This window comes from Nansenia antarctica (assembly GCF_963989245.1).
Source record: "Nansenia antarctica genome assembly, chromosome: 1".
NCBI lineage: Eukaryota > Metazoa > Chordata > Actinopteri > Argentiniformes > Microstomatidae > Nansenia > Nansenia antarctica.
The window spans coordinates 104,380,027-104,396,483 of record NC_137674.1 but is presented as its reverse complement, the minus strand read 5'-3'; the positions used below and the strand labels follow the sequence as shown (position 1 = coordinate 104,396,483).

General features: G+C 44.9%; 3 protein-coding genes across 3 annotated transcripts; 1 reads left to right on the top strand and 2 right to left on the bottom strand.

Annotated features, from left to right (window-relative positions):
• Nucleotides 1-320: 320 nt before the first annotated feature.
• On the bottom strand, nt 321-632 carry LOC308155577 (histone H4; the record flags this gene model as incomplete). Its single annotated transcript, XM_080528922.1, has 1 exon — nt 321-632. One exon carries the CDS (start codon nt 630-632, stop codon nt 321-323), a length of 312 nt encoding a protein of 103 aa, XP_080385048.1.
• A 6,958-nt stretch (nt 633-7,590) lies between these two features.
• On the bottom strand, nt 7,591-8,001 carry LOC308163102 (histone H3.2; the record flags this gene model as incomplete). Its single annotated transcript, XM_080537287.1, has 1 exon — nt 7,591-8,001. One exon carries the CDS (start codon nt 7,999-8,001, stop codon nt 7,591-7,593), a length of 411 nt encoding a protein of 136 aa, XP_080393413.1.
• A 7,936-nt stretch (nt 8,002-15,937) lies between these two features.
• Nucleotides 15,938-16,315, top strand: LOC308158307 (histone H2B-like; the record flags this gene model as incomplete). The annotated part of the gene is made up of 1 exon (XM_080531899.1): nt 15,938-16,315. The coding sequence occupies exon 1, from the start codon at nt 15,941-15,943 to the stop codon at nt 16,313-16,315; it is 375 nt and encodes a 124-aa protein (XP_080388025.1). The 5' UTR covers nt 15,938-15,940.
• Between the last annotated feature and the right edge of the window lie 142 nt (nt 16,316-16,457).

Genomic DNA, 16,457 nt, shown 5'->3' with positions numbered 1-16,457 from the left:
TCACTAGATGCGCAATAGAAAAAGGGGCTGCACTGTGTTGTGTGCGTAATAATCCAAGTAACCATTTTCTTTCTAGAGTGCACATGTGGAATGCCAAGACTACGCATTTACTTGCGTTGACATTGATTTGGCAACGTATGGTTTTTTTTTCATGACAGCTAAACCCGTTGAAAGAACCCGTACATAATTGAATAAACCCGTTGAAGGCCTGACAAAATGTGTTATAATAATGGAATCAACTCTCTTGTGTGGAGATGGGTGGCTCTTAAAAGAGCCGTTGTTTTTTGTAAGGGGTGGTTGATTGATTGATTCCGAATAGTTTAGCCGCCGAAGCCGTACAGAGTACGTCCCTGGCGTTTCAGAGCGTATACAACATCCATGGCGGTGACGGTCTTCCTCTTGGCATGCTCGGTGTAGGTGACGGCGTCACGGATAACGTTCTCAAGGAACACCTTCAGCACACCACGGGTCTCTTCATAGATCAGACCAGAGATACGCTTGACGCCCCCACGGCGAGCCAGGCGGCGAATAGCGGGCTTCGTGATTCCCTGGATGTTATCACGGAGAACCTTGCGATGACGCTTGGCGCCTCCTTTTCCGAGTCCCTTTCCTCCTTTTCCTCTTCCAGACATGTTGAGTTCAGTACGGTTAAGTTACTATGACTTCAGTGAAGTTGTGGGTTGAATTTATCTCAGCTACGAGGACGTGATTGAGACCAGGCTGTACAGGAACCGCGCGCTATCGCTTGCCTCTTTTTTTCTTTTTTCTTGTGGGGGATTTTTGTCGAGGGAGGAGCTTCTGCTAGGGACTACGTTTGGCATTATGGGCATTATTGAAGCAAAAGGACATCGCGCACACACACACACACACACACACACACACACACACACACACACACACACACACACACACACACACACACACACACACACTCACAATCAGTAAAAGAACATAACATTAATCAAGATGTTTGGAATGGTCTGATAAGATTGACTCCTTACAACAGCACATGGTCAAATTTAGACACTATTATGACTGCAACCATTTCAATCTTTTAGCAATGTTGTAGTAGGAAATGTAGGCTCAACTGTTCTATTGTGTGGAGCTCTGCCCCATAGGAGAGCTCTGCTCCTATTGGTTTACTCCTATAGGTAGCCAATGACTGAATTATTTATTGATTTATTCAGGGGGGGTGAGAGAGACTGTTTTGCCCTGCCCGGTAAAGACAAGGGCACTCTGAGAGGAGATTGCGAATCTGCTGGCAAAGGGTGCAATGGTCCTAGTCCCCAGGGACCACTGGTTTGTACTCCCCCTCAATCTGCTGGAGCTTCAGGCAGTCAGACTGATTGCTCAGCTCAACTGCAAAAAAACAAAACTTCCCACCTACACTTAATTTCCCGCCTATTTGCACACGCCTTATATGGCTCTCCCACTCTATCTCTTCTGATCTCTTCTTTCTCCTCCCAAAATGAGAGAGAGATAGAGATGTACTAATTAAAAGTCACTCAGACCAGTTGCAGCCTGGAGTCATCCTTAACTAGCCTAAACCTGTCATAGCTGACCATTAGAGGAGGGGGAAAGCACACACTGAAATATCTTATTGTACGGCTCCTACAAGGACAATTTAAGGATTTACTAAACTGCTGTGCAGGTAACAGCTGCCGTTATAAGCTGTTATCCAACTTTTTATGGTCTGTGTGCATCCTGCTCTGTTATCAGTTCAAATAGCCATACCTTTCAGATACACATTTAATAGATACACAGACAGCTGACTGCACCTTACATGAATGTACCCGCTTTGTCTCAGTGTTTGTGAGGTCAACATGAGCCCACGTTCTTCAGTACAGGGCCTATTGTAAATGCAAATTCCCAATAGTTGGTATTGTAAATGTAAATGTAAATGTATTGCAGATCAGACCTGGGTCGAACTAATTGTGTATTTAAGTATTTGTAGGTACAATTGAGATCCACATTGATCATTTGAAAATAAAAACCTAAAACAATTATACCTCTTGATTACCTGACACCTTTGCTGCAGAGAGGGGAGGGGGGATTTCCTGGGAGATGAAACTATGTTTGTGAGGCGCACGCACACACACACACACACACACACACACACACACACACACGCACACACACACCTTTACCTGGAACACAGCACAGAGGGGACTTTCAACCCCATAGTGGTGTTGTACTTGTCTTGTTTATGGTTATGGTTTATGAGGCACTGAGGTCAGGAGTCCTTCCTGCTTCTAACAACTGAGGGAGAGAGGGAAATCAGAGGAAGGAAAGTAAAGGAGAGAGGGAGTGAGAAGGAAAGAGAGAGAAAAAGACATAGCAAAGGTAAAAGAGAGATAGGGAGAGAGAGAGAGAGAGAGAGAGAGAGAGAGAGAGTGTGTGTGTGTGTGTGTGTGTGTGTGTGTGTGTGTGTGTGTGTGTGTGTGTGTAGCAGCATTTAGAAACTCTACCCTGGCTTCCTGTTAAGTTCAGAATACATTTCAAGATCCTTCTGCTTGTTTATAAAGCTCTCACTGGCACAGCACCAGAATATCTGAAAGATCTTTTGCTAGTATATCAGCCCAATAGAGCTCTCAGGTCTTCTGACGCTGGTTTTCTCTGTGTACCACATGTACAAAAGAAGAGATTTGGTGAGGCTGCATTCTCATTTTATACTCCCAAATTGTGGAATGCACTGCCAGTTTACATTAGGGATGCAACCTCAGCAAATATTTTCAAGTCAAGACTAAAACCCCATATTTTTTATATTGCCTTTAAATGACTAAATGATTAAATGATGATTATATAATGATTGGAGCATTTTGAGCTGCAACGTTTGCAGGAAAAGCGCTATACAAATAAAAGTTATTATTATTATTATAAGTGGACCGGTTCTGGTGGCCATACGTATGCCTTTTTCATGGCAAAGATCAGGCTCAGTTATGACTGCTCGAGTTGGTCCCGATTTGTCTTCCTTTGCTTGAGATCTGTGTTCTTGTGGCGGGCCGGATCCGGTCCATGGGCCTTAGTTGGACCACGTCTGCTCAAGTCCCTTTAACTTCAGACCAAGGTCCTAATCATCACTTTGCTCTAGTCCCTTTAACTTCAGACCAAGGTCCTAATCATCACTTTGCTCTAGTCTAGTCCCTTTAACTTCAGACCAAGGTCCTAATCATCACTTTGCTCTGGTCCCTTTAACTTCAGACCACGGTCCTAATCATCACTTTGTGTACAGTACATGATGTGTGTGTAATATGACATGATGCGAATGTTTTCTCTCTCTGTGAATGTGTTTGTGTGTCTGTAGTGAATGCAGTGGATGTTTTGCTACATGCTTGTAGACTAGAGCTCAGAGCAACTGAGAGGAAATGGAGAAAAACTGGCCTTTCTGATGACCTTAACCTCTATCACTCTCTCCTTGCCAACTACGCCTCCTCGGCATCAGCTGCTAAAACATCCTACTATCATTCAAAAATGCATTCCTCTGCCTCTAATCCTAGAAAACTGTTCTCCACTTTCTCTTCACTCCTTAATCCACCTCCTCCCCCTCCTCCTTCCTCCCTGTCCGCCGATGACTTTGTCACCTACTTTGAAAAAAAGGTGGACGACATCAGCAGCACCTTTCTCCCCCCACCGCTCCCTCCTCCCACTAACAATGCTAACACCGTTCCCACTAACAATGCTAACACCCCTTCCAAACTCTCCCCTCGACACTCGATCTCTGGATTGTCATCTTTTTCCCCCCTCTCCCCCGATGATATTCTCACACTTATCACATCAAAGCGGGCAACCACATGCCCTCTTGACCCCATCCCCTCCCCTCTTCTCCAATCCATTTCCGCCGACATCCTTCCTTACCTTACCACCCTAATCAACTCCTCCCTATCCACTGGATCTGTCCCAGCGGCCTTCAAAACCCTTGACCCATCATCTGTCCACATTTACAGACCGGTATCTAGTGATGGCGAGATGAAGCCGACGCTTCGGAGCGTGTATCGAGTAACAGAGGCAGATTTTTGTGAAGCGCGTACCGAGGCGTGTGTTGATGACGTACGATTCGGGAAGTGGCTCGGATTTGGCTCCTCCTCCTCCTCCTCGTCATCACAACACCCCATATCAGAAGCTTCGCAGCCTGTGACTCAAGGTAATGTATACTGGATACATTCTAATTGTCTTATTGTATATATTCACTGACACTGACAGCCTGTTTGTCTGTTTTAGGTAACAAACTGTGGCGTCGTTTAGACACCACAGTCCTGCAGGCGAGGACCCAAAATGTAACTGCAGATGCAACAGTGGAGGTCCATACCTACCTGGCTGAACCAAACATCGAAAGGATGCAGAACCCCCTACAGTATTGGGAAGAACACAAACATGTGTATCCTAATTTGTATAAACTTGCCGTTAATTATCTATGTACCCCAGCTTCATCTGTGCCCTGTGAAAGGATATTTTCAAAAGCAGGTGAAATCGTCTCAAAAAAAAGAAACCGCCTGAAGCCCAGCACTGTGGGGAAATTGTTATTTTTAAATAAAAATGAATAAAATGTTGTTGTTTCTAGTAACACAAGCACATTTATTCAATTCAAAGCTTCACACACCAAATCCACGGTGTCATTATCACTCTGCCTGCTATACATTTATTGTCCACTTGATGGCGCAGTAGAGCAAATGAAGCAACATGAAGCTTCGGTCCAAGTGTGACGCAATTTGATGGAAAGCTTCAACAGTTCAAGAAGCTTCATCTCGCCATCACTACCGGTATCCCTTCTCTCCTTCCCTTCCAAAACCCTTGAACGCGCGGCATCTAAACAACTGACTGACTATCTCCGGAAGATGGATCACTTAGACCCCCACCAATCCGGCTTCAAGGCTGGGCATTCCACTGAGACTGCGCTCCTTGCTGTCACGGAAGCCCTCCACTCTGCCCAAGCTTCCTCCCTCTCCTCTGTTCTCATTCTCCTTGACCTGTCTGCTGCCTTCGACACAGTCAATCACCAGATCCTTCTCTCCATCCTCTCAGACCTGGGCATCTCTGGCACCGCACACTCCTGGTTTTCTTCCTACCTGGCGGGCCGCTCCTACCAGGTGACCTGGAGAGAATCGCTATCTTCTCCACGAACCCTCTCCACTGGAGTTCCCCAGGGTTCCGTCCTAGGGGAATGTCTCTCGCTGACATTTCAACTTGGATGGCTGACCACCATCTCAAGCTCAATCTTAACAAGACCGAGCTCCTCTTCATCCCCGGGAAAAAGTGGAGAAAAAAAGTGGAGAACTCTACTGTAACCCCCTCCCTGACAGCCAAGAACCTTGGAGTGATCCTGGATAACCGACTATCCTGTGCGGAGAACATTGCAGCAACGGCTCGCTCCTGCAGATTCCTCCTCTACAACATCAGAAGGATACGACCATTCCTTACCAGAGAGGCAGCGCAACTCTTGACCCAGGCACTGGTCATCTCCCGCCTGGATTACTGCAATGTACTCCTGGCTGGGCTCCCCGCTTCAGCTATTAGACCTCTGCAGCTCATCCAGAATGCTGCTGCCCGGCTGGTATTCAACCTCCCCAAATACTCGCATGTCACCCCTCTCCTTCGCACCCTGCACTGGCTCCCGATAGCAGCTCGCATCAGATTCAAGACCCTGGTGCTTGCATACCAGGCAGCTAAAGGGACAGCCCCTGCCTACCTGAAGGAAATGGTAACCCCCCAAACCCCTGCCCGCTCACTCCGTTCCTCCACCTCGGCTGGCCGACTGGCCCCACCTCCTCTACACAGCAGTCGGGCTGCCCGATCACGTCTCTTCACAACACTGGCTCCCCGCTGGTGGAATGAGCTCCCCACGACTGTCAGAACGGCAGAGTCACTACCCATCTTCCGTCGTAGACTGAAGACCCATCTCTTCAGGTTACATCTTAACTGCTCCTCCTGAGACATCTTCCGACCCTCACCACTACGTCTCCTAAAGACACCCGCTTTCCCCTTTACTGTGTCCCTAAGAACTTCTACTGCCCCCCTTGTACTGTTTCTCAGTTTCTCCAGTAAAAAAATAAAATAAAATAAAAAACGTTTTAGTAGAAGGCGATAATAGGGAGAAGGTTTTTCTTTCTATCAGTGGCCCCGGGCCTGAGCTAGAGTACTCTTCCTGCAACGAATAGTGGACTGCTGATTCACATGCTTAGTATTCAAATGTATTGATTGTAAGTCACTTTGGAATAAGGCGTCTGCTAAATGCCAAAAATTTAAATGTAAATGTAATGTTTTACTGCCACCAGAGCCCAAGACCTAGGGCATCAGCAGGGGGTGGCAGGGAGAGATCCCTCTGTCCTCCAGAGTAGGAGTGTACCTGGATCACAGGTCAGGTACTCTGTCCTTCTACAGCGTCTCCTCTGACACAATGACCCTCCTCCACAGAGTCCAGACCACATTCTCTCAGCCCCTCTATCCTGGGTTTGGGCCTCATTGGGGTGACAGTGCTGAGCTGTGTGATCTTAGAGCTCCCCATAAGTGAGTGATGCTTTATTATAAGCTACTATTCTGTAGAAATATATTTCTCTGTGATTTGGTTTTAAGAGTTTATATGTAATTATTTCCCACTTCAATGAATCTCAGAGGGTTGACTCTCAGATTGAGCTCTCTCTGTGAAGTCTAGAATCTGAGATTATTGGATCCCAATCCTGTGATGGTGTCAACAGTCAGAGGATGTTCATATCTGGTCATACTGGAGCTCGATTACATATTCCAGGGTTCATGTCTGGTGAGGTTGGACCTCTATTACATATTCCTGGGGTCAGGTCATCTTCATTTGAATGATCCAATGATTGCAAATAGGACATTTGTTTTCAATGTTTTCTCAATAAACTGTAAAAGAGATTTTTTTTTGAGAGATTATTATTATTATTTTCTACATTTAAATGTTTTCCTTGTACAATGTAAATAACCCTAACCATCAAATCAGATTCAACTTTATTTACAATACACATACTGTGGCACATTTCATTCACATATGCAGTATAGTCTAACGTGTTTTAATAACCCTGACATATTTAATACAATACAACATGCTTTTATAATGTGCTCATTGTGTGTGGATTTATGACAAATTCTTCTAATTTAATCCATTTTAAATTGAGTCTATAACACCACATAATGTAGAAAATTGAAGGGGTCTGAACACTGTATATATACATATACTATCTATTTTAAGAACAGCCTATGGGGGTACCGCATGTTGATGTCCTCCCTAAGCTTTAGCTGAAGTAAATCAGACCTTGTGTGGAGAAAATCCGTGATCTACAGAACACACTGACTGACCCTGATTTACGTCGGATTATTTTACATAAGGAGTGCTTATCATAGTTAGACCATCACAACGAATTCACACAATAAGGCCTTATGCTGTTGTGAATTGTCCTACATGTATTTCGGTTACCGAGATAGCACGGTCAGCATCCCTGCAGGCTACTCATTTGAGTCGTATAACCTATAGATTAACGCACTACACGGGTGGTAAATGGAAACACGCCTTTGAGGGAAATATTGAGGTGGCTCTTAAAAGAGCCTTTGGGGATTTCCTCTCAGATCGGTGTGGTCATCTTAGGCGCGCTCTCCACGGATACGGCGGGCCAGCTGGATGTCCTTGGGCATGATGGTGACTCTCTTGGCGTGGATGGCACACAGGTTGGTGTCCTCGAACAGACCGACCAGGTAAGCCTCGCTGGCCTCCTGCAGGGCCATCACAGCAGAGCTCTGGAAACGCAGATCGGTCTTGAAATCCTGGGCAATTTCTCTCACCAGGCGCTGGAAGGGCAGCTTGCGGATGAGCAGCTCGGTGGACTTCTGGTAACGACGGATCTCCCTCAGAGCCACGGTGCCGGGCCTGTAACGGTGAGGCTTCTTCACGCCGCCGGTGGCCGGGGCACTTTTACGGGCAGCCTTGGTGGCGAGCTGCTTCCTTGGGGCTTTGCCGCCGGTGGATTTACGAGCGGTTTGCTTGGTTCTGGCCATGACGATATCTTCCTTCGTTCAGTTGGAGTATAACCAATCTCAACAGAACGTTGTACATTTATAAACCCCCAGTCGTGCCCCGATTGGTTGGCGACTATAGACGAGCTCATTGGCTCGTTTGCGCCTCCTTCTCCGGCTGCCATTGGACACGAGCACCGTCCGCGCCATTGCCGCCACAAATTCAAACACTTAAACCCTGCCGCGCGCTTCCTTTGTTTGGCCCCTCCCCCAAACCGTTGGCTTCAAAGAGATGTAATTCCGATATCTTTTGTCAATGATAATCTATCCTTTAAATTATTATTTTTTAAAGCCAAAACAAGTGTGAAGATACAAAAAAGTATGTAATGTACGAATATATGAATACAAATGAACAAGAACAGTGTAAACATGATAGTCCAGTCAATCTAACTCAAAAAAAGGCCCAACCCAGGAGAAATTGCAATAGTAATGTTTCATAGTTTTTATTGTTCCTAATACCCTCCTGCATCATATACTAAAAGTCTTAATTAATTAATTTATTGGATCATACTTTTTTCAAGGTCAAAAGAGGTTAAACAATGTTTTTGAGTGACGCCATCTGGGTAAAATGGTGTTAATATTGGAGGGCCTATGTATACCTATCAAACATATTTGGTGTCTTTTCCTATGTTTTGGGGGTCAATCTTTCCAATAAAACACTTTTTCAGAGGATATTCTTAAGTCTTATACCTGTATTAGGGGTACAACTACCCCAACACCCACTTATTTGCCAAATGTGACGCCAGACAATGTTTTCATCAATCAGTTGCCAACATACACTTTCAGTTTTTTTTACATATTCTGAAAATACAGATTGTAAGCTTTCAAATGATGTGTCACACATTGAAATCGGACAGAAATTGAAGACGACACGAGTATTTGAATGTTGGTGCACCTCAAACACAGAATGGGAGAAAAGTCACTGATGAAACCACAACAAACGCAGCTAGCGGCTAACAGCGGTACATCGCTACGAACGTCTAACTGCATTTTTATAAGATCACAACATACTGAGAGAACACTCCCAGCCTGTCATTGGTAAGTAGTTCAAAGATGTTAGACATTTCTTTAATTCTACCACTCAATACAATAAAACACATTTATAATTGTCATCAATCATCATTTTTGCTGCATTGAATTACAGGTTACTCTTCGCTAGCGGTTAGCTGACGTTTGCTAGCTAGCCACAGTGTGTGTACAGCTGTCACTGGTAAGTAGCCTAGTTCAAACAAAGGATTAGACATTCCTTTAATTCTACGACTCAATACAATAAAACACGTTTATAATTGTCAACAGTCTTAATTTTTGCTGCATTGAATTACAGGTTACTCGTCATGTTAGCTAGTGGTTAGCTGACATTTGCTAGCTAGCCACAGCTGGCAGGGTGATAGTGTTCGTTAGCAGAGCAAAATATATCAGAAGTTTAAAAGTGTGCCTTGTTTAATAACTTTGTTCCAGATGGAGACGGATGAGTGTGTATTCTGTGGGAACCAAACATCTGATGACGTGCCGACTGTCAAGTTAACCCAGAAGGGATGTCATGGTATTGTCAGAGCCAATGAACAATGCAATGTAGGCATAACCGTAGTCCCTGGCCAAGTGGTTCATGTAGAATGCCGGAGGAAATTTACCAACCCACAGGACATAGAAAAACAGAAGAAACAGCAGCAAGATATTGAAGCAGGGGTAGTTGGTTGTAAGCGCAGATCATCTGGCCCCTCATTTTCATACAAAGATCACTGTTTGTTTTGTGGGGTGCATGACAGATATTCAGGCAAGTTAAAAGAGTTCAAACTGATTCCTGTCAGGACCAAAGACTTCCAGACCAAATTACTTGAATGTTGCACTAAGCGTTCGGACCATTGGTCTGATATAGTGAGAGGAAGATTGCTATATGTGAATGACCTTCACGCTGCTGACGCAGTATACCACAAGTCTTGCAACGGCAGCTTCAGAACTGGAAGACAAGTTCCCAAGTGTTTTCAAGATGGCTCAAAAAGGCGTAAATCTGGGAGGCCCCGGTCCCTTTCTCGTGGTGATGCTTTTTTGAAAGTGGCAGACTATCTGCGCCATAGTGATGAGGAGCAGACGACAATAAATGACCTCATCATCAGGATGAAGGACTACTTAGGAGATGATGAGGAGCCATACAGCTTTCGCCACATGAAAGAACAACTTCAGAGTCACTTTGGTTGTGACATTTTGCTCAGTGAGGTAAAAGGAAAACAGAATGTGGTGACATTCCGAAGGACGGCTTCAGCAATTCTCCATGACTTTTTTGAAGGATCCAAGAGCAATGATAATGACAAGGAGAGGCTTATTATGGCTGCAGCAGAAGTCTTGAAATCTGACATTAGGTCTGTTGTGCAGGGAAATAGTTCCTATCCAACAAGTCTAGAAATGTCATCAGTGATGAAGACACTGCTATATGTTCCACAGTCTCTGCAACTCTTCCTGCGCACACTATTTGTTGGGAAAGAAAAGGAATTAAAAGTTTGTTCCATCGGCCAAGCCATGATGCAAGCTACCAGACCAAGAGCTCTACTTCCACCACTTCAGCTTGGGGTTGGTGTACAAATGCATCACCACTTTGCATAAACAATTCTAGTTGACAGTCTGTATCACCTTGGGTTTGGCTGTTCATATCCAGAGGTACAGATGTATGAAAGAAGTGCTGCAGTAGCTGAGAAGCTGAGGTACGTGGACTCACACCTGGGCACTTCATACAATATGTTGCTGATAATGCTGACCATAATATCCGAACAATTGATGGCCATGGAACGTTCCATGGCATGGGAATTATTGCATGCATCACCCCCAAAATTGAACAAGCTTCCATCAGTCCACGTATCAAGGTGACAGCAAAGGACCTAACAGATGTCGGACGCATTAACATTGTTCCATATGTACAGAAGTCTGGGGGCCTCAAGAATCTTACCTACAGGGAATGTGAAGAGCACTCTGAAGACGATAGAGAGACGCCTGCTGATAGACTCTGGAAGCTGTCCTTGCTGCTCGGCAAATGCTCAAGGCCTGGATGGTCCGGGATGATGAAAATGCTCAACACTGGAGATCATCCTGGTCAGTCGTCAGTCATCTTCCTACCCATGATTGACATGGATCCAGGAGATCTGACTTGCATTCATTCCACTCTGCAGTTCGTTCATGATCACGCAGCTCGCTACCAGGTCACTCCAATTCTAACCTTTGATCAACCACTATGGTGGAAAGCGATGACAATTATTGAAAGTGAAGCACCTGGCAGTCCATTGAAATCTATCGTTCTCCGACTTGGTGGGTTCCATGTGCTCATGAGTTTCCTTGGCGCAGTTGGCCATTTGATGTCAGGCTCTGGCTTGGAAGAAATCCTTGAATTAGTGTACACACCAAATACGGTGCCCAAAATGCTCGAAGGAAAAGCAGTTGCCAGGGCCATACGAGGTCATTTCCTGGTTGATGGAGCACTGAACACCCTACTGGCAGCGAAAACTTTTCATGTCAAACTGCCTGTCCCAAACAAAGCAAACTATGCTGTGGACTCAGAGGATGTGTCAGAGTTGACTCAAGATGGTACTGTTGGTGATGACAGTGAGGAAACAGTTTCTGATCAGCCAGATGGAGAATCCACAGACTATGCCAAAGTACCAGAAGAACTAGCAGAAGCCTCAGATCTGTATGACAGTGTTATGGCTGCCACTGCAACCAGGACAAATGCAAGTGCACTACTCCAGATCATAGCTCAGCGTTTGGAGGCAGAGAAGAGAACCATGGTAGATGACCGGACAGCAGCACTCTGGCTACAGTACATGGAGATGATCGACCTAGTCCGTGCATTCATTGGATCGGAGAGAACTGGAAATTGGGATCAGCACCTTGATACCCTGACAGACATGATGCCATTCATGGCTGCCTCCGGACATAACTTGTATGTAAAATCATTGACCATATACCTCCAGAAAATGCGCCAACTAGAAGACACACATCCCCAAGTTTACAAACGATTTCAGGAAGATGGTCTGCAAGTTGTTCGTAGATCAAATGAATACTGGGCCGGACTATCCCCCGACCTTGTAATAGAACAAGCCCTCATGCGAAGTATGAAATCAACCGGAGGACTGACACGGAGAAGGGGTATGTCTGAAACACAACGTTTGGTGTGGGTTCTTTCCAACCCTGCAACATCTGAAATCAACAATGCCATGAAAGAAGTGACAGGGGTAAATTATGAAACTAGTGAACAGCACAAGGACCTTTCTGCATCAAGACAGGCACGAGACAACGCTGACACTATCAAAATACTTCAATTGTTGGAGTCACAAAATCCGTTTGCCGGGTATGAACACCTTCAGCACCTAATCACTGGTGTGACAGCCCATAATGCGGTGAATGTGGACCATTCAAAAGAAGTTGGTAGAAGGGTCTTAAAGGACATGGTAGGGAAAAAGGTGACAGAATATACCTTCAAGAGGAAAGCACATGCAGTCACCATGGATTCCAAATCCACAGTCAAACTGAACAAAGAAGAAGTTGTCCATATTGATTCGCAGCTCTTGTTTCAGAGACTAGTGATTGCTGGGACACAGGCAGACAAGTTAGCTGAAGCCTTCAAGTATGAACTCTGTGGGTATCCACCTGCGCTCTTCGAAACGAAAACAGTGTTTCTCCCAGCGAACAAACCCCAAATTGCAAAAGCAATATGGAACGCAGTCCCTCATGATGATGTGCCAGAAAGAGACATTCTGTACGTTTTAGATGGAGGGGCCCTCCTCCACCGACTACCCTGGGAGATAGGAAAAACATATGGAGCAATAGTGGAAACGTACATAGGTTATGTTCGAAAACATTATGGGCAATCAGTGGTGATTGTGTTTGATGGGTACAGCAACCAGCCATCTACAAAGGATGGTGCCCATAAAAGGAGGAACACAAACACTGGCCGGAAGGTTTCATTCACGTCAACCATGTCACTGAGGTTGAAAAAACAGGAATTTCTGTCAAACAATGAGAACAAACAACGTTTCATAAACCTGTTGGGGGAGGGACTAACACTTGCAGGGTTTGACATTCACAATGCTCAGGGAGACGCCGATGTGCTCATAGTTCAAACTGCAGTGACAGCAGCATTGAAACATCGAACTGTCCTTGTTGGAGACGACACCGACCTCCTCATTCTTCTGTTACACCATTATCAGCAAGGAGAACTGTACTTCATGTCTGAGCCCAAGAAGTCGTCTTCATCAAGTTACAGGTTTTTGAACATTGGGCAAGCAAGAGATGTGTTGGGTGAAGACGTTAGCAACAACATCTTATTCGCGCATGCCATGCTTGGCTGTGATACAACATCCAGACTCTTTGGGGTTGGGAAAGGGGTATCTCTGGGTCTGGTTAGAGAAAGCGACTCATTCAGAGTACAGGCCAGCATTTTTCAGAAACAATCTGCTACCAAGGATGACATTGCTGCTGCAGGGGAAAGGGCAATGATACTAATCTACAAAGGAGCAGAAATGGATTCTCTCAATGACCTCAGGCTGAAAAGTTTTTATACTAAAGTGACTGACAGCAAAACGGCTATCCACCCTCGCAACTTGCCGCCAACATCGTCGTCTGCCATGCTTCACAGCTTCAGAGTGTACCATCAGGTTCAGGAATGGATGGGAAACTCGCTACCACCAGAGGAATGGGGCTGGAGGATCCAAGACTCATGCCTCATTCCCATCCATTCCGACCAGGACCCTGCTCCTCAATACTTGTTGGAGCTTGTGCGCTGTAATTGCAAGTCAGGTTGTGGCACTATGCGTTGCAAATGCCGTCGTCAAGGACTTGATTGCTCTGTAGCCTGTTCAGAATGCAGAGGTGTGTGCGCGAATATGTCGGCACAACATTGGGATGAGGACATGGAGTGAAGGTTACATGTAGGCCTACAGTAAAGGCATATTTCAAGCTTGGTCTAATTTTTTAAATATTGTATTTATAAAGTTTTAATAGGTTTATAGGTTTATGTGGTTTATTTCTCATTGAAGTGTTTAATCTGTATATGATATGCAACATGGTTTTCATAGAAAAACATTAACATTTCTCTATGTTCCGAAATGTCAATGATAATAAATGTGTTATAAACTAATTTGATTGACTTTGTTTGAATACAATAAAATAAAAATATAATTGTGGGTAATGGTCGTTTTCTCAAAAATTGTTTTTTCTCATACTCTGAGCCAGAAATCTCCACTTCAGTAGCACTTACATACACCAAACTTTCCAGTTGTATTCCTATCTACATTCCGATGTCTGCTATAGAGGGGTTTGTTAATATATCATTCATAGCCTGATTTATGTAACATTTACTCCTAAAAACATGGCAAAGCTTACTTTTTATGGCTGTTGACAGCATTTTCAGATTTATGGAGTGATAAAAAGAGTTATACAAATTCCCTGTTATAGAGGACCTTGACTCTAATATGACAACAAGATTAAACAATAATTTTTAACCTGGCTTTATCCAATGTTCAGATTTCTGATCTTGAATGTTATGCAAATTAGCACATATTTCATTAGATAATGCCTAATTTGCATATTTTAACATAATATTTCAGAAAACTTGTAATACAAAAAATAGTAGTCTTAATGTAAGTGATTAACTGGGGAAGTTTCATGGTGATATCTATTAGTTACTTTTTTTATCCTATTAACTGGCTGTGTTGCGCCTGGCACAAAAACCCACATTTTTGACCCCTGAATTTACCTTGATTCAATAAATATTAAGACTAAGACTTTTAATATGTTATTTGGTTGTCCCTAGGGATCACAAAAAAACTTGAATTATTACTATTGCAATTTCCCCTGGGTTAAACCACAGATTGACTGGACTATCTATGGTATCCATCTACCATTGGTATCCATCTATGGTATCCATCTACCATTGGCACAGCTACCGCTCCTCCCCTCCATCTACACCTCCACATCCAAGCGAAACGATGGATAGAAAAGGGCACAAGCCCTGAGCTGTCCAATCATGAACAAGAACTATCGTATCGTACCGAAGTCATTATCTTACTGAACTCAACATGTCTGGAAGAGGAAAAGGAGGAAAAGGAGGAAAGGGACTCGGAAAAGGAGACGCCAAGCGTCATCGCAAGGTTCTCCGTGATAACATCCAGGGAATCACGAAGCCCGCTATTCGCCGCCTGGCTCGCCGTGGGGGTGTGAAGCGTATCTCTGGTCTGATCTACGAAGAGACCCGTGGTGTGCTGAAGGTGTTCGTAAACTCAACCACCCCCTACAAAAAACAACGGCTCTTTTAAGAGCCACCCATCTCCTCATAAGAGAGTTGATTCCATTATTATAACACATTTTGTCAGGCCTGTACATTCAACGGGTTTAGCTGTCATGAATAAAAACATACGTTGCCAAATCAATGTCAACGCAAGTAAATGCGTAGTCTTGGCATTCCACGACTAGAAATGACCATCCCACATGTGCACTCTAGAAAGAAAATGGTTATTATGGATTATTACGCACACAACACAGAGTGCAGCCCCTTTTTCTATTGCGCATCTAGTGATAATAGTAATGCATGCCCTTGTCGTACCATCCCAAAAGGACAATTCCTGGTAGTAATCGCTAGGCTGGTTGGGAGTTTGGGGGGGAGGTGTTCTATGTATATCATTCTCAATCTTCCTCTTGACGTTTTCATGTTCATATCGCCATCGGAAACAAGGCAACCCGATAGCCGGGTGAAAAAGTAAGGAAGGGGTGGGGGGAGGAGCCCGCGCGTGCGCAGATAATGTATTTACCCGCGAGGCAGACTAGAGCTTTGGAAATGGATGTCAGCAGCCGCCTAATTTGCATAGCCCCACCTTTATATTACGGGTGTGCGTTTGCCGCCTCTTCATTCGTTTCTGAGAAGTAACGAGCCACTATCAACATGCCTGAGCCTGCGAAGCCAGCGCCCAAGAAGGGCTCCAAGAAAGCCGTCACCAAGACCGCCACCAAAACCGGCAAGAAGCGCAGAAAGTCCAGGAAGGAGAGCTACGCAATCTACGTGTACAAGGTCCTGAAGCAGGTCCACCCCGACACCGGCATCTCCTCCAAGGCCATGGGAATCATGAATTCCTTCGTCAACGACATCTTCGAGCGCATCGCCGGTGAGTCCTCTCGCCTGGCCCACTACAACAAGCGGTCTACCATCACCTCCAGGGAGATCCAGACCGCCGTGCGTCTGCTGCTCCCCGGTGAGCTGGCCAAGCACGCCGTGTCCGAGGGCACCAAGGCCGTGACCAAATACACCAGCTCCAAGTAAACAGATTTTCGTCTGTACTGCTTACCCCAAAAGGCTCTTTTAAGAGCCACCCACCCTATCAAAAAAGAAAGCAATTCCATAGTGAGATGACCTCGCGTGCTACAAATCAGTCGAATGTATATGCTGTACTGATTGTGTGTAT